The 18,464-nt window shown below is 42.3% G+C and overlaps 1 protein-coding gene across 2 annotated transcripts in view; it reads left to right on the forward strand.

Annotated features, from left to right (window-relative positions):
• The window catches only part of tmem259 (transmembrane protein 259), a 93,870-nt gene extending 86,842 nt beyond the window's left edge, over positions 1–7,028 (forward strand). For both annotated transcript variants that reach the window (XM_038776751.1, XM_038776752.1), the window contains exon 11: positions 5,576–7,028. In XM_038776751.1, coding sequence (XP_038632679.1) covers positions 5,576–6,340 — 765 coding nt within the window. In that variant the 3' untranslated portion in view covers positions 6,341–7,028. The remainder of the gene's footprint in view (positions 1–5,575) is intronic.
• Positions 7,029–18,464: the final 11,436 nt, after the last annotated feature.

An 18,464-nucleotide genomic window follows, 5' to 3' on the forward strand; every position in this document is an offset into this window, starting at 1 on the left:
TTAAAAGGTAGAAAATGAAGCAGTGCTGTTCGAGAAAGGTGGGTAAGAGAAAATGGGGAACTGCAAACTAGTAAATCTGACATCAGTGATCAGAACATTCCTGGAATCTATTATTAAAGTAATTGTAATTGGGCACTTAAAAAATAAATCACATAATTAGGCAGTGATAGTTTTATGAAAGGTAAATCATGAGTGACTAATAGTTTTTTTAAGCACAAAATTAACAGAGTACTTAAAGGGGGAACTAGAGATATAATATATTTAGATTCTCAAAAAACATTTTGAAGATTGATACAAAAGATGAGACCTCATTGTTTTGGGGATGATAACATGGATATAGGGTTGATTAAAAGATAGAAAATTGATGCTGAATCTTTTCCCCCCCCCCGGGTGGCACTGCTGCCTCACGGTGCCGAGTTCCCAGGTTCAATCCTGGCCCTGGATCACTTCCGTGTGGAGTTTACATGTTTTCCCATGTCTTCATGGGTCTCATCCCACAACCCAAAAAGATGTGCAGGCTAGGTGGATTGGTCATGCTTAACTGCCCCTTAATTGAGGGAAAATAAATTAGTTTTTTAAAAAATTAATAAAAAAGAAATTGTTCTCCCCAAAGTGTTGTGAACCTTGGGAATTCTCTACGCCAGATGACTGACTATTTTCATGTTGAGTATATTCCAGAGAGTTGATGGATTTTTGGATGCTACGGGATGATTGCACGGATAGGGTGGGCAAGTGGAATTGAGGTCAAAGGTCAGTGATGATCTCATGAAATGGTGAAGCAGTTGGAAGGGCCAAATGGCTGCTGCTCCTACTGATGTATTGTTCTAGGTGCCATCACTTGTGAGTGTGATGGGCTGTGGCGGGGTATACCTTTGCAAATATGCAAAACATCGGTATACCTTGCAAATATGCAAAGCAACCCTGCTAAATCTGATAGACATCACACACCCCAACAGGAGTCATTTGTTAGCAATTAGAAGTGGTTGGAGCCCACTCCTAGATTGCTGAGACCATTTATAACATTCCTACTATTGTTGCATCTAAGATTGGCTATCTCAGCACTAATCTACTTTGATTCTGCATTGGGTGGTGCCGCCTACCCCTTTTTTAAACTGTAGGTCACTAGGTATGTCCATTGATTTGACCATAAAACAACATTGTTTATGTAGTAAATAAAATGTCTGCCAATTTCACAACAACTGACTTTTATAGTGCCTTTAATTTAAGAAAATATCCCAAGGTGCATTATAGGAGCATTATAAAACTAAATATCATAGCCCACTAAAGGAGATATTAAACCAGGTGATCAATAACTTGATCAAAGGGCTATGTTTTAAGGCGTGTCTTCAAGGAAGAAAGGTAGAGTGGCTGAAAACACAGTCACCAATGGTGAAGCGATTACATTAGGGTAGAATTGGGTGAGCATAGATATTTTTGAGGTATTGCGATCTGGGGCAAATGACAGGCGAAGGAGGAAGGGACAAAGCCATGGAGGTATTTGAAAACGAGGATGGAAATTTTAAAATAAAGACATTGCTAATTCTGGAACCAGAGATTAGCGAACACGGATGAAAGGTGAATGAGATTTGCTGTGAGTTAAGATATTGGCAGCAAAGTTTTGGATTATTTCAAATTTACGAAGGGTAGAATATGGGAGACAAAGCAGGCATGCACTGGGATAGTCAAGTCTACAAGTAACAAAAGCATAAGTGGTGGTTTCAGCAGCAGATAAGCTGAGGTGACGAGTCGGGTAATATTTCAGAGGTGGAATTAGGCGGTCTTATTGCTAACAAATGTGATTGGAAGCTCACCTTGGGTCAGATATGACACCAACATTGTGAACAGAATAATTTTTCTCAGGCTGTAGCAAGGGAGAGGGATGGATGCAGTCGGTGGTTAGGATACAGAGTTTGGAGTGAGAACAATGGTTTCAGTCTTCCCAGTATTTAATTGGAGGAATTCTTTCCTCATCCAGTACTGGGTGCCAGATCAGCTGCCTGATAACTTAGCGACAATGGAGGATACGAGAGAAGTGATGGTGAGGTGGAGCTGGGTGTCGCCCGTGTACATGTGGAAATTAATGCTGTACTTTCAGATGTCCCGAGGAGCAGCATATAGATGAGTAATAGAGGGCCAAGGATAGATCATTGGGAGTCACCAGAGGGTAATGGTGTGGGAATTAATAGAGAAACCATTGTAAGTGTTTTTTTCTGGCTACAAATGGAACGAGCTGAAAGAGCAGTTCCACTCAGCTAGCCGATGGTGGAGAGGCAGTGGGAGACGATGGTGTTTTGTAAAGAATGTAAGAAATTATATATTGTATTTTACAATCTGTTGCAGTAACATTTTTAAAAGCCTGGGTTAAGATATATATTTGTTGCAGGAATATTACTAAAGAATCTAGGTTTAAGGTATCCAGACTGTGTCTACTGAAGTTGTATTTAAGAAGTCTTAAAACAGGAGGTCATGATTGAATCTAACCATTTACTTTTTTACATATAGAGTGTTAATGGAACATTGTTGATTCCTCCGGAGTAGATAACGTATGGGGGAGTGCTGTTTAGTCCTAGTTAAACAGGTAATGGAACTTAGTGGGATACAGATGATGTAATTAATAGGAAGAGCCAGGACTTCTGTAGTTTTGCAGTTTGTGATGGCATTTGAGTCTGACAAGACAAGGATTTTAAATTGAACAGTAGTTTTGCCAAATGATAAGTGGCATTTAAACTGTATTGGGTTGCTTATTTGCTAAACAGGGGCTGTTGAAAGCACCAAGGCAGGCCAGCAGCACGGTTCGATTCCCGTAACAGGCGCCGGAATGTGGCGGCTAGGGGCTTTTCACAGTAACTTCATTCAAAGCCTACTTGTCACAATAAGCGATTATCATTTCATTTCATTTTTCAATTGTAATTAGTAGCAGGTATAGAAAGGAAGTTTATTTTTTTCTTTTTAGTTAAGAACTGCTTAGCTGATAATTGTAAAGCTATTTGATAGTGTGGTTAATTGTGTGTTTAAAAAGCGCAGTGGTTAGCACTGTTACTTCACAGGGCCAGGGACCCGTGTTCGATTCCTGGCTTGGGTTACTGTCTATGCAGAGTCTGCACATTCCCCCCCAGGTCTGCGTGGGTTTCTTCCAGTTGCTCCGGTTTCCTCCCACAAGTCCCGAAAGACGTGCTTGTTAGGTGAATTGAGCATTCTGAATTCTCCTTCGGTTTACCCGAACAGGTGCTGGAGTGTGAAGACTAGGGGATTTTCACAGTAACTTCATTGCAGTATTAATGTAAGCCTACTTGTGACATTAATAAAGATTATTAAAAGTTTGTTTCGACTTGAAATATTCCTATTGGTCAGAGCCATCACTCCTGAAGTGAAGTATCCTTTCCTCACAGTTTTACAAATTAAATAAAACTGTTTGGGGTACTTGACCAGTATGCTGTCAAATGTTGGGGTCTGGTCTAGCATCCAAACTTGGGTCAACTGTGCCACAAGACAGATTGTGATATGGAGATGCCGTCGTTGGACTGGGGTGGGCACAGTAAGAAGTCTTACAACACCAGGTTAAAGTCCAACAGGTTTATTTGAAATCACTAGCTTTCGGAGCGCAGTTACTTCATCACCTGATGAAGGAGCTGCGCTCCGAAAGCTAGTGATTCCAAATAAACCTGTTGGACTTTAACCTGGTGTTGTTGTAAGACTTCGTACAAGACAGAATAATTAGGATGAAGAGGGGTACCTTTGGCACAGTCACAAAGCATTTAGAACTTGATCAGAACCATTTCAATAACATGGCAGGGGTAGATTGGTTGTATTCAAACATAGAGTTTTGGTAAAGATGGGCAATGATTTGGGATGAGGCAACACGTTCAAAGACCTTTGAAAGGGAAGTTGGAGAGTGGCACGGTGGCGCCTACGACACTGAGGACCTGGGTTCGATTCCAGGCCCGGGTCAATGTCTGTGTGGAGTTAGCACATTCTCCCCGTGTCTGGGTGGGTTTCAACCCCACAACCCAAAGATGTTCAGGATAGGTGGCTTGGCCACAATAAATTGCCCCTAATTGGATAAAAATAATTGGGTACTCTTAAGTTTTAAAAAAAGAAAGGGAAGTTGGAAATGGGGCGGTAGTTTGCAAGAGTTGGTTTTTTGAGAAGTGTGTGGATGTGTTAACAGCAGATTTAGAAGAGAGGAGGGCAGCACCATGAAAGAGAACTAACCATATTGACTAAGATGGACACCAGGAGAGGAAATTAAGTCATCAGCAGTTTAGGGAGAAATAGAGTTGAGAGTGCAAGATACATGTCTCAAGGATAAGGGGAAATAGGAGCGAAATAATAATCATTATTATTATAGCTTCCTGCCATCCTTCAGCAATTTCGGAAATAGGAGAGAAACTAAGATGCAAGATCAGGGCTGAACTTTGAGGACGTTTTGGCCAGTGGGCTAGTCAGGAAAAGTGGGACACAGCAGAGGCAGATGGTCTTAATCTTAGTGATATGCCAATTAACTCCTCACTTATTGGAGGTGAGGGTAGAGGACACTGCGGAAAGGGGTTTAGGAAGTGAAATCAAACTTGAGGTTATCTGTATATTCTTGGAATATACAGATAAGAGTAGGACTCGATAGATCTTTCATACTGGGTGAGGCACTTGAAAAAATGAAAATCGCTTATTGTCACGAGTAGGCTTCAAATGAAGTTACTGTGAATAGCCCCTAGTCGCCACATTCCGGCGCCTGTTCGGGGAGGCTGTTACGGGAACTTTAATCGGGCAGTGAGTTGTTGAGTAGATTATTTTGTTGCAAGACTTTGGGGATTTTGCACAGTATATTAAAGATTGGTGGCTGTCACCTTCCTTCATCGCTTGAGATTGGGGCAGTGTTCTGTCAGACATGAGTGACACTCCTTCTGTTTTCTGTCCCCATCCTCATTTTTAAAAAAATGATTGAGTAAAAACTGAATACTCAAAGGAATTAAAACAGAAAATTTGAAATACACTGCTTTGAAAAAGCGGATAGACAGCTTTTTAAACCTTTTAATGTGAACTGTTTGTCAGAAATGTATACGTGAGCATTCTTACAACCAAAGGAGATGGGAGGTCAATAGGTAGAAGTAGAGTATAAAAACAAAATACTGCTAACGTTGGACATCTGAGGTAAAAACAAAGTGCTGGAAGAACTCAAGACACTTCCTCCGAACAGTCATATTGGGCTCAAAATGTAAACTCCATTTCTTTCCCCACAGGTACTTCCAGGCCTACTGAGTTCTTCCAGCACTTTGTTTTTAAATAGATAGAAGTCGAAAGTCGGCTATACTGAGTCCTATCACAATTAGGCAGTTAATAGTCTTTGAAAAGAAAAGTGAAATATCAGGTGCAAAATTCCATGCCAGAGTATAAACAGCTGATAAATGCCAGCCTTTGTGGCAAAGGAATGTCAATTGTCAGGTAATGGCAGCGTATCAATCTCAGAGCCCCCAGCAATTATTACCTAAGCTTTCACATTGCCTAGTATTTGTTCCCAAGCTCTGTTGCGTGTGCATGTGTATATACATTAATTGGGTGTTTTCTCCATCCCCTCCAGCATTCAATGATCTACTTCTTCCATCACTACGAGCTGCCTGCCATCCTTCAGCAAATTCGGATTCAGGAAATGTTGTTGCAGAATCAGCAGGCTGGGCAAGCCAACCAGACAACACTCCAGGACAACCTAAACAACAATACTGCAACGGATAGCACGCAGCCAAGCCCCAGTGATTCAAGCAATTCTCTCATAGCTGGTTCCAGTGCAGCCCAGACTAATGGCGCTCCCAGCCTAGCGGACAGCATTCAGCCTGGTCGCATGCAGAATCCAAGTTCTGAGGTGACACCATTAAGTGGTGATCTGAACTGGGTGGCAGAGACGGCAGCTATCATATCAGAAGGCATTGCAGCTCCAGAACGCAACACATCTACAGAGGGCTCCAACAACATGGTTGAGCCATTAAGCAATGGCAGCTCAAATACCCAGGATCTTTTAAATGATTCTGGTGTCATTGACCATATACAACCAGATGCAAGTTCTGAAGAAAACAAAAAAGTAGTACCTTCATGTGGAGGTAGTCTTCAAACAGAAGAGGATCATAGCACATTAAATTGTCGTACAGCTGAGAACCAAGAGGAGGTTCTCATTAAAACTGACCATCAGGACATGTCTCCCACACAAGAGAGTGAGACCTACATGCTTCCATCGCTGCATGGTAGTGACACTAGCTTTGACCAATCAGAAATGGACCATGGAAATCAATCTAGTGTTTCAAACAGTTCAGTAACAGAGACAAGTGGTCACAGCGTTTCAGGAACCTCGTGACTCTTATTTCTGTTCTGTCTGGCAATTTGTTATTGGAAGATCCTTTTGCAAAGTTCACAACTAGTGAACGGTAGTGTTTGTGGGGGAATCGGTATTACATCAAGCGTTTTCATTTGTAAAACCAAAATATCCCAATACTTTCAGTTGGTTCCAGAAAACTGAGTGTGTTGGGTGGACGCAGCATGCTGTTCAGTGAGCATTAATGGCAGGAGCTCAATTGGAACAATTAACTCCTCCATTCAGTCACCGTATCCATAATCTTCAGCATAGCTGTATGTTCCACTGAATATTCAAGCTACTAAGAAACACTATCTGTGAAATGAGGAAGATCTCCCAAAAAGAACACAGCTGGGTACAAAAAACGGCAAGTGTCTGAATGGCAGTAGAAGATGGCTTCCTTGAACTCGCAGTATACATGTAAGTTGATTCCACAGTGCAATAATTTGATGTGTATTGATTCTATTCTGCAAGGTCTTGTTACCTGAAGTCTTCTTTCTTGAACTGGTGCCTAAATACAGAAGAGATTTACACGGTAGTAGTGTCAGAAATTCCCTATAACTTCTAATAAACTTTGAACCTAACTAATTTGGATCTGATTCTGATTGATTTTTCTGTTGACAATATTGTATTTAAATGTAATGTAAGAGTTTCTGTCTTTGTATATATTAAAATAAATGAGATCTAAACATGTTTGTGACTTATTTTAAAGTGTATGAGCCACCTCTAGTGAATAACTTCACTAAAAGAAAAATGTCTGTGGCTTTAGCAAAGCAGTGTAATTTTTGTTTATTGGAGGTGGGGTTTTTGGAATCGGCGCGGTAAAGTGCATTGGATGTTTGCATCAAGCATTCTTGAGTTATGCACTGCACTCGGTAATGTACTTCTACCCTGCCACAAACTCCGAAGAGTAGCCCAACGGCACAAATATGAAATTTAATTCTGCAGCTCACTTGTTAATCTCTTCTGCACTGGGACAGCGAGTACTTGAGCTGCACAGAACAGAGGATTCACAATCTGCACAAAGCTGATTTGAGCAGTGGAAATAGTAGGCTGCACTTGATCTCTCTGCCAATCGGATAAGCAGAGCAAAATGTCCCAAGTGTATCCATTGATCCCTGTGGATTAGCACGGGCATTAGTTGACATACTTGCAATTAGTCTCGTCGGTTTGGATAGTCTAAATACGATCACTTGCTTGGATCACACTCTTAAGAATAATTCTTTGGATAAGGAGTTGGAGGTGCTGGTGGAGCCATAGCCTAGCAGAAGTCTGTCTTAAAGAACAGGAGACAGTTGTTTTTGGGGGGGGGGGGGGGGGGAGTTTGGTTTTCCTTGTTAACCCGTGCCTTCTCTGAGACTGCCGGTTGGCTCTGATTTCTGTTGAAACTATTGCAATCCATTTCTCATGAGTCAAAGCCAAGAGAGATAGATGCCTTTTATTTATTGAGTATGGGCTGGAACTCGATTCCAATTCATCCACAGGACTACATTCAAATTCCAGTTTCTGAAATTATATCCCTTATTTCAAATGCTTGGAGCAGCGAATGTTTCTGATTACGGAATATTCCATATTTTGGAATACCAAGCTGCAAAGACCCTCGGACATTGCTCTTGAGTGGCCGGTTGCTGCTGTGTCTGACAGGGGGATGGGGGGACGGTTTACACGGATTCCTTCCCAGCAGGCAATTAGGCACCAGGTTCAACTGTCGGTGCAACAAACTTGTGCTATCAATTGAAAGGATGCACACACGCACGTGTGTTTGGCCACAGGAACAGCCGATACTAAGGATTCAAAACTTGATTTTGGTGCTCCAAGTGCAGATTTCAGAGCGTTTCAAAATTTCGGAGAAGGAATGCTCAACCTGTATCAAATTACAGCACCCAAGAAAGCAGTTGAATCCATGCTACTACTAGTTCTGCTCCTTAAAGGGGACAATCCCATTTCTTTGTCCTTTCCCAATCCCATTTCAGATTTCCCACCCCCCACCCTTTTTTTCAATATTAAAGAACTATGCCAGCTGATTATCCTTGTGTTCAGAAAACCTGTCAGGTCCCAATAGATTTACGTGATAATGGCCAAGAAGCATATACTGTCCCAACTGAAGATTTTTCTATTCTGTGCTCTTGATTACCACTTTCCATTTCCATGGTCACTTTATTAAATTCATGTGCCTGTCGTTGGTTTGCTTTTCTGTCACTTGCTATTAAATTGAATGTTATGCACAAGAGCACACTCAATAATTGTGAAAGAAAAAGCCACCTCTTGTAAAGTTGGTTGGCTGCCTTTTCATCAAGTTGCATTAAAAGCATCAGCGATCTGCTTTTTAGTTAATTGGAAAAGGCTGCACTTCGAAGAGCAGTACCGTGAACTTTGAACACTGCACTGCTGCATAAAGGAACAGTTTATTTACCACGCATCTACGCTCTGAAATTTAGCGTTGCAACATTAACTTCTGCAGCCTTAATGGGTACATGTGACAATTCTCTGTCTGCTACTTAAAACTAGTAGTTGCCTGTTTACTTAGGATATCTTAATACCTCTGTTAAACAATGCACAGAGGAAAGTTAAATAAATATGCACTAATACTGAAAGCTCTTTCCTCAGTGTCACCATAAAAATGTCTGGAGAGAGGAAAGAAGAAACATTTGTAAAAACAAAATGATGAATATTTTGCTGTTGTACTCTTTATCTCTCCTAGTGAGGACACAAATACTACTGATACAAGGAGCTATTGGGTCAAATGACCAAAAGCTTGGTCAAAGAGAATGTCTTATAGGGGGAAGTAGTGGCAGAGAGATGTCGGGAGTGAATTTCAGATCTTGGGCCCTCGGCAATTGCAGGCACAGCCGCCAATATCAAATGATTATAATTGGGAATGTACAAAAAGGCAGATATTTCATAGCGTTATGAGTTGGAGGAGGTTATAGAGATAGGGAGTGATAAGGCCATGAATAATTTGGAAAGAAGATTTGAGACTACGAACTATGGAGAACTCTTTCAAAAATATTTTGCAAGGCACTACCAGTACTTAAGCAGGTTAACAATTAATTCAGGCCTTGTAGTCTGGCACCTCATCTTCCAGTGACTACAGAATGCTTTGCATGTAATAAATAAGTGACTTGTCAGTAAATGCAGCTGCCATTTTGCACACAGCAAGATCTCACAAATAGCATGGAAATCACCACTTAATCTGTTTTTCAATGTCAGGGATCTTCAATGGACATTTGAAACCTTGGATCAGGCAATTGCACCCTGGGTTTAACAATTCATCCAAAGGATGTTGCTGCTGATAACACAGTACTCTTTTAGAGCTGGCACTATCTGGCTCATGAGGAAGAACTCCATATACAACCTGACTTCGAGGCAATATTACAAACCAGACAAAACTTAACACAATTGGGCACCACGGTAACACAAGTGGATAGCACTGTGGCTTCACAGCACCATGGTCCCAGGTTCGATTCCCTGCTGGATCACAGTCTGTGTGGAGTCTGCACGTTCTCCACGTGGGTTTCTTCCGGGTGCTTCTATGTTCAATAATGAGAGCAGTCAGGACTAGCGTACAATTTTCGCTGCCAAAATCTGATAATTTCTTCCCTCAAGAATGAGTTATATGCTCACCTATTTGAAATAAATTAATATTGAGAGATGGAACATTTCCAGGTCTGACACCATTGTCAGCATTCTGCACTCCAATCATGTGTGGGTGGAAAGAAAAGTGCCCAGTCAGCTACAGCTCCGGTCCAATACAGGACAGCTGCTTCTACATCACCCCAACAAGTAACTTCAGTGTGCACCTTATTTCCTTGAACCCAGAGCAGCATTTGGGTAAAACTGTTAATTTAGGGACAGCTGGATAGCACGGTGGCTCAGTGGTTAGCACTACAGTCTCATGGCACCGAGATCCCAGGTTCGATCCCAGCTCTGGGTCACTGTCCGTGTGGAGTTTGCACGTTCTCCCCGTGTTTGCGTGGGTTTCGCCCTCACAACCCAAGATGTGCAAGGTAGGTGGATTGAACACGCTACATTGCCCCTTAATTGGAAGAAATGTATTGGGTACTCTAAATATATATTTTTTTTAATTTAGGGACAGCTTTGTGGCATAGACCTGGGTACAGTAAAAATTGGCTTGAAACTGCTTAAGTCTAGTTTTAATTAGGATAGTTACTTTTAACAGCGGGCTAGGGATTCCAATAGTGCAGAAGGAGACCATTTAGTCTCCATCAACCCTCCAAAAGAGCACCCTACCTAGGCTAACACCTCCACATCCCTGGGCACTAAAGGGCAATTTAGCATTGCCAATCCACCTAACCTGCGCATCTTTGGACTGTGGGAGGAAGCCCACGTATACACGGGAAGAATGTGCAAACTCCACACAGTGACCCCAAGACTGGAGTCATGATGCCAGCGATGAGAAACGGTAGTTGAGAAGATTTGCAACAATGAAACTTTTTGCAGTGGGGCAGAGATGGTTATGAAGAGATTTAATAGATAATGTTTTAATGAGAAAGGGTTTTGACAGAGCAATTAGTGAAAAGACTATTCTGTCAGTTGGGTATTTGGTGATGAAGGGATCATCAGTTTATAAAAGAATGGTTCGAAGTGTTTTTGCACTGTCGATTATTGAAGCATGCTTTGCCATCAGATGAGGCAGATCGCATTGTTTCTTTAAAGGGAAAGCCAGATAAATATTTTAAACAAATAGAGCAATAGGGAGAGTAGGGCAGTGCTGTTAGTTTCAGCTTACTCGAACAAAGTGCCAATACAAAGCCAGGAATAACCTGTGTTCTATACTTTTATAGTTTTATGTGAGCATTCAGATTCTCTGAATATAGTTTGTTCCTTACATTATACGAGATAAAGGTAAAGTTGCCATAGTCCCAAATGACCATAGGCTGCTTTCTCCTTTGAGGGGGAGGGCTGACTGTTGGTGATTTAACCTGAAGATCACCACACCTCAGGCGAGGGGCAAGTTGAGAAGGCATGACCATCCTCAGCCGGAGGTTGAATCCACGCTACTGGCCTTGCTCTGTATCACAAACCAGCTGTCTGGCCAAGTGAGCTAAATTGGCCTATTATAATAAACCCTCTAATCCACAGAAATAAATTGTGGGTATGAAGACTTTTACTTACGCAATTGAAACTCATCCCCCTGCCAGTCACTATCCCAACTCTGCCCCTTTCTTTGTTCATAGTTTTTCTAGTCTGGAGCCAATTTGTGCTGAATGATTGATGAACTAAATAAATTGATGTAGTCTTGTCTCCAGGATTGGCCCCTGTGGCCTTCCTGTGAGGAGTCTTTTTTTTTCTCCTTCTAACTTAATCTTAGTCCTTTCCACAGCTAATTCTTGGTCACTCAGTCAACGTCACAAACAAAGGTAGCATCAGGGCAGTGTCCTTCAAGCTGCTTCATCAATGGCCTTTCCTTCATCATAAGGTTAGAAGTGGGGATATTTGCTTGATGCGTGTACAGTGGCTAGTATCATTTGCAACCCCTCAGATACTGAAGCAGTTGTCTATAGCAAGATCTAGGCAACATTAAGGCTTGGGCTGATAGTGGCAAGTAGCATTCTAATCACGCATGTACCAGGCATAACAATCTACAAAAAGAAAAACTCTAACTATGTCTCCTTGACATTCTACAGTAATCACTGTTGTCAAATGCCCAACATCCTATGGGAGGGATAGAGAGTCACCAGTGACCAGAAGCTTAACTGGACCAGCTACGTCGATACTGCAGTGGAACTCTCCTCAGTTACACCTCACACACACACACAACCCCCCTCACCAAGTTTCTTCATCATCTACAACAGTTGTTCCCTACCTGGCCCACAAGAATACTGCAGGTGGTCTTTGGAAAAAATAAGTAAAATTGTGTGTACCTTGTATATCATAATCAATGTTGCATTATTATTCGCAATGCAATTCAGTTCGCAACCATCCTTGTGTAATATAATCTGCAATGTGTTTGTGAGTGTGAATCATAAACTATTAGAAATAGCTGCATTTTTAATACCAGTTGATATATAAGTTTGACTCCCGTCAGCCCCAGGCTTTGGAATAAAATGTTTAAAACGACTTGCGCATGTTCATCTAGGATCAGCATAAAAAGGTTGGGTATAAGACCCAAGTCAGGAGGATAATGAATGGGATACTTTCCACATATGTGGATGTGTACAGTTCCAGCAATACTCTAGAAGCTTAATACTATGTGTTGGCACAGTGGTTAGCATTGTTGTCTCACAGTACCAAGGGCCCAGGTTCAATTTCCACCTTAGGTTACTGTCTGTGTGGAGTTTGCATGTTCTCCCCATGTCTGCGTGGGTTTCCTCCGGGTCCTCCGGTTTCCTCCCACAGTCCAAAGATGTATAGGTTAGGTGGATTGAACATGCTAAATTGCCCCTTAGGGTGAGGTTACAGGGCGGGGGGATTGGGCCTAAAAGGATGGTCTTTTAAAGGGTCGGTGCAGACTTGATGTGCTGAATGGCCTCTTTCTGTACTGTAGTGATTCTATGAACTAGCTTGATTGGCACCTCAACCAAATTAAAGTCACCTCAACCAAATTAAAGTCACTCCTTCCCCCACTGGCAAACATGTCTGCAGTGTGCAACTTCTATAATAGACACTGCATTAACTCAACAAAGCTTCTTTGACAACATCTCCCAAACTCCATGTGACTTTGGCCCATGTGGAGAAGAACAGCAGACACTAGGAGCACCACTCCCCTCCAATTTACACAGCATCCTGATTGGGAATATGTTGCTGTTCTTTAACTGTCACTGGGTCAAATTCCTGCTCCTTCCTACTTGACAGGACCATGGGATTACACCTTCACCACATGGACTGCAACAGCTCACCACCACCTTTCCAAGGGCAACTAGGAATGAGCAGGTAATGCTGCATCATCAGGATCAATCTCGTTAACTAACAAAAGAAAGAATTTCAGAGAACCAAGGAAAATATCATCTAATGACTATTGGGGGAGGGAAGGGACAGTGGTTGTACAACGGGATTTAGAATGAAGATTTAATCCGAACGAAAAAGTGCACTCAAGGCATTTTTACTCCAAACATTTTCAAACAGTGAAGGAATGCCAAATTCCAGATCAATTAAAATGGTTCCGTGAGTGTTTTAACTAAGTTTTCTTCTTGTGAGTAACTAACAGTTGTGACTGCTTGTAGAAAGAGAGAGCTGAATGTTCAAAAAGAACATAATATAGAGATTCCCCAATAATCTTTAGGTTCAGACACGAGGCCCTGATGTCCCTAGTCCTTTTACATAGTAGCACCAGAGGGCGCCCTCCTGCAGGATGAGCTACTGCAGTGACAGCCGAGCAAGCACTTTGATTTTCAGATAATAGAACTGCGATATTCAACTCCTAAGCATTGGTACTTTTATTACTATGCAAGTCAGTTTAAGGGTAAAATGGCAGCATTGTTGCTACTACCCACTGTAGGCATAAACCATGCCAAACGCCATATTGGGGAGAGCATTAGTGAAGGTATTTTGTGTGTCAAAAGTATACAGAGTAGGCAGATTACAGCACCAGTCAATATTTCATACAGACTTGACATATATTCTGCCATTTTAGGCCAAGTCTCTCTAGACAACACCCTCTCTTAAACATGCACAACTGCGTGCAGAGACAGAAAAGAAGATAAACTGCTCTCCATGGGAAGAGGCTCTTGTAGAGGTCTTGGTTTCCTCAGGGAACATTTCTCTGAAACCAGGAGCAGTGTATTTTCTGGATGTGCTTTCACCAGGATTGTCACAGAACTGTGCCCCTCCTTGGAACAAAGCCTACAACCTTAGAGCTGGTCATGGACACCACTGCCAGTAATCATCAAGGTAATCATGATCCTGAATCATTTTAGCAGCAGATCCTTCGAGGCTAGAACAGGTGGCATGACAAACATCTTACTGTTTTGCTCTCCATCACAGCATGCAGGCAGTCACTGAGGTTCTGTTCCCTTCTTTAAATCAAAAGAAGCAGGAGGTGTTCACAAATGTCTTTGTCAGGATGGCAGATTCCCCCATACTATAAAACGTCATTGACTACACAGCAGTGGCTTTGTAAACACTGCAATTAATGGTGAGATGGACCAACCTGCAATGGGTACCACTCACGTAAAGGGCAGTGTTGAGCGACCACACCAAGCACATAATGCCTGTTATCCTGGTAGAAATTGTGATTCATCACATGCCCGTTTATTGTCTGACAATCTTTCAGCCACCATGTTGAACCAGAGGGTGACTAATTAGCAACAAGGACTATCCACTCTACACCAGGCTCGTGACTCCACTCCACAAGAACCACATAGGGCCCGCACTGCATGAGAACATCACTGAACAATTAGGCTGCTGAAGAAACAGTTCAGCTGTCTTTGGTATTTGGCAATGACCCTCTGATACTCAGCAAAGGTAAATTCCAAATTCATCCGACAATTTAGCGTGGCCAATCTACCTACTGTGCACATCTTTGGGTTCTGGGGTGAGACCCACGCAGACATGGGGAGAATGTGAAAACTGCACACGGGCAGTGACCCAGGGCCAGGAACCAATAACTGCATCCTCTTAACTACAATCCTTAAATTAAAGCCACAACAAAGCAACCATTCCATACCAACGTTATCCAAAAGCACATCCAATATTCCACACAATACTCAACAAGTCACTCTTGCATGTTCATTAGTGCCTGAGCCTTATGTGCCTTAGCAGGGCCTAGAAATGCACGATAGCACAGTCGTTAGCCCTGTTGCTTCACAGCGGGTTTGATTCCCGGTTTGGGTCTGTACGGAGTCTGCACGTTCTCCCTATGTCTGCGTGGGCTTCCTCCAGGTGTTCCGGTTTCCTCCCGTAAGTCCCAAAAGACATGCTTGTTAGAAGAATTGGACAGTCTGAGTTCTCCCTCTGTGTACCCGAACAGACACCGGAATGTGGCGAATCGGGGACTTTCACAGTAATTCATTAATGTAAGCCTACTTGTGGCACTAATAAAGATGATAGATTATTATAAATCCCATGCGGTGCTATCCCAATGGCTGAAGCTCGGCTGCTGGAATTTAGAAGGTTGTTCGCTTTCAGTTGGGAGACAGCGTTTTGGTTTGCAGGAGACCCTGGGCGTTGAGGCCCGACTTCAAACTGCACCAGCTTGGCATGGGCAACAGCAGTTTGGATTGGCTAGCTGTCAGGCAACAGGTGGAGTGGCAGTGGTGGGAGCACAAATGCTATGATTTATCACGAGAGCACAGCAGGTTCACGCAACCACTGTTAGACCCCTTTGGGAGTGCCTCAGAAACCCCAGTAATTTGCTGGGGTCACAGATTGACAAACTACAGTGAGACCCTTAAAGTCCCTTTGAACACACATCAGAGCCTGTGTGACATCAAGCTGGATTTGTATGGCAAAACAAAAAATCAGATTTAATGACCTCAGTGTGAGCTTCCACTGCAACAGTCAGAGGTTTCTTGGTTCCTGCACTTATTGTGATGGCAGCTGATATATTGGCCATTAGATATTGCATCACAGTTGTGTCCATAAGTATTCTCATGGATTTGGCTACCACACCCACACTGGAATGGATGGCTTCCAAACTCTGAGAAAAGTCCAGTGTCAGAGCTGAGTTCTTCTATGGTCCTTGATGGTGACAGCAGGCTTTCAAATGCATCAAATATTTGTGTGCATATCTATCAGTCCACACCTGAGTCCTCTACAGCAGAACGGTGTACAACCAGTGTGTTTCCCACAATCTAGTTGCAGCCCGTGTGCCCAATAACTCACATGTGCTGACCATGTCTCTGTGCTACCCTCTTAAGTTCCACGCAGTGCCAGTATCTGAGCTGGTGCCTGCAAATATCAGACTGAGTAATGTACCTCAGTATGTTCTCCCTCTGCACCTACAGCCTCAGGTTCTCCTGATTGGACAGGAGGAGAATGCATAAGAGCAAGGTTGGAGTGTGGGAAGTGGGAGGGGTACATCATAATGATTGCAAGATGTTTTTTTAAAAATTTAGAGTACCCAATTCTTTTCTTTTTCCAATGAAGGGACAATTTAGCATGGCCAATTCACCTACCCTACACATTGTTTTGGGTTGTGGGGGTGAGACCACACAGACATGAGAAAAATGTGCAAACTCCACACAGACAGTGACATGGGCCAGGATCGAACCAGGGTCCTCGGCGCCTTGAGGCAGCAGTGCTAACCACTATGCCACCATGCTGCCCGTGATGAGGGTTAAGTGGGATTTGAGAAGGTGCAAATAGGAAGTTACTAGCTTCAGGAAGGTCCCTGCCCATTGTCTCAATGATAGCCACTCCAATTATTCCCAGCAATATCTCCTCCATGGTAGTCAGCAAGTGCATCCATGCCAGTCCCTTGCCTGTTTGCTGTGGCTGCTGTATGCTTTGAACTATGTTGCCTTGTAAAATAAAGATACATGCATCTGTTGGTGTCATTTCAAATAAGAAGTCAAATCATGAGCTTGCATTTTGTGTTCCAATGGTGTAAATACGCTATGATACAGTGCTGGTTAATCAATAGCTGCTAAAATGGCACAGCTTATTTTCTTCACACAGAGCACGTCCTCTCTCAGTAGGACTGAACCACGTTATTCAAAAGTAATTCAGCACACACTGAGTCAATAATGTCAGCTTCAGGGTTTGACATGTAATGCAAAACTATGCACTTCCAAGATTAAATTGGCAAGCAATATTAATAAAGGTGCTAAAGGATAGAACTACTGCATAGTGATCCTACTGAATAAATTTCCAATTTGTCTGAGTTGTTGGTTTCTGACTATAATTAAACCGTGATTTGTATGGTTAAATGGTGCTTTTTGTAAAAATTCAATTTATCAGCAATGAGCAAGTGTTTCTGGTGGGGAGTATTTACAAACAGAAGTAAAATAATTGGATGCTTTCAAAGTGGGCAATGTATAGAAATTGCTACATAGAATCATGGTAGTAGCCCCACTGACCCCGGTAAAGGTAAGCAATCTGAATTTTAACAATTAAATCCCTGAACCTTCTCATTGAAAAACTACTCATGTACAAACATGCACAAACTCATTAGAATTGGGTTCTAGTGACAAATCACCAATCTACGCATGGGGTGATGCACCCACAATAGGTTGGGGACAAAGTGAGCTAATTCTCTGACTTGTGCCTTCTTTGAGTGCAGCTCATATGGTGGGAGAATAAGATACTAATAATAGTAATCTTTATTATTGTCACAAGTAGGCTTACATTAACACCGCAACGGAAGTTACTGTGAAAATCCCCTAATCGCCACACTCTGGCGTCAGTTCGGGTACACCGAGGGAGAATTCAGAATGTCCAATTCACTTAACATCGTGTCTTTCGGGACTTGCGGGTGGAAACCGGAGCACCCGGAGAAAAACGTGCAGACTCCGCACAACCAGTGACCCAAGCAGGAATCAAACCTGGGACCCTGGCACTGTGAAGCAGTAGTGCCAACCACTATGCTATTGTGCATCCCACACATCCTATTTCACTCAGTCGGTAGTACGGCTGTCATTGAGTCATAAAGCCAAGAGTTCAAGTATCACTGTGGGACTAAAGCCCCTAATGAGGCCTAACACTGATATTATACATTACTAGAGATGCTATCTTTCAAAGGACATAAAGGATCCCAAGGCACCTTTTTCAAAGAACAATGGCATCTCCCAGTGTCTTGGCCAATATTCACCCTTTAATCAACATCAGCAAAACAGATGAATCAGTCATGGATTGTTGGTAGTAGAGTTTTGTGTTGAGTGGCTGCCTTATTTACCTAAAATAAAACAACTGTAAGACACTTTTAAAAGTAATTAATTAATTTTGAAGTAGTTTGGGACCCTTAAACTAAATGTGAAATTCTAACATGTTGTGATCACTCTTACCTAGATGATCCTTTACTATGAGGAAGTCATTAATTAATTCTGCCTCATTACAGGTCTAGTATAGCCTGTTCCTTGATTAGTTTAAGAATGCATTGCTCTAAGAAACTGGCCTGAATACATTCCATGAACTCATCCTCCAGGTTACTTTTGTCAATTTGATTTATCCAATCTATATAAAGATTAAAATCTCGCACAATATTTGCAGTACCTTTCTGATATTCTCC

Source organism: Scyliorhinus canicula, chromosome 18 (assembly GCF_902713615.1).
Source record: "Scyliorhinus canicula chromosome 18, sScyCan1.1, whole genome shotgun sequence".
In the NCBI taxonomy this organism is placed as follows: domain Eukaryota; kingdom Metazoa; phylum Chordata; class Chondrichthyes; order Carcharhiniformes; family Scyliorhinidae; genus Scyliorhinus; species Scyliorhinus canicula.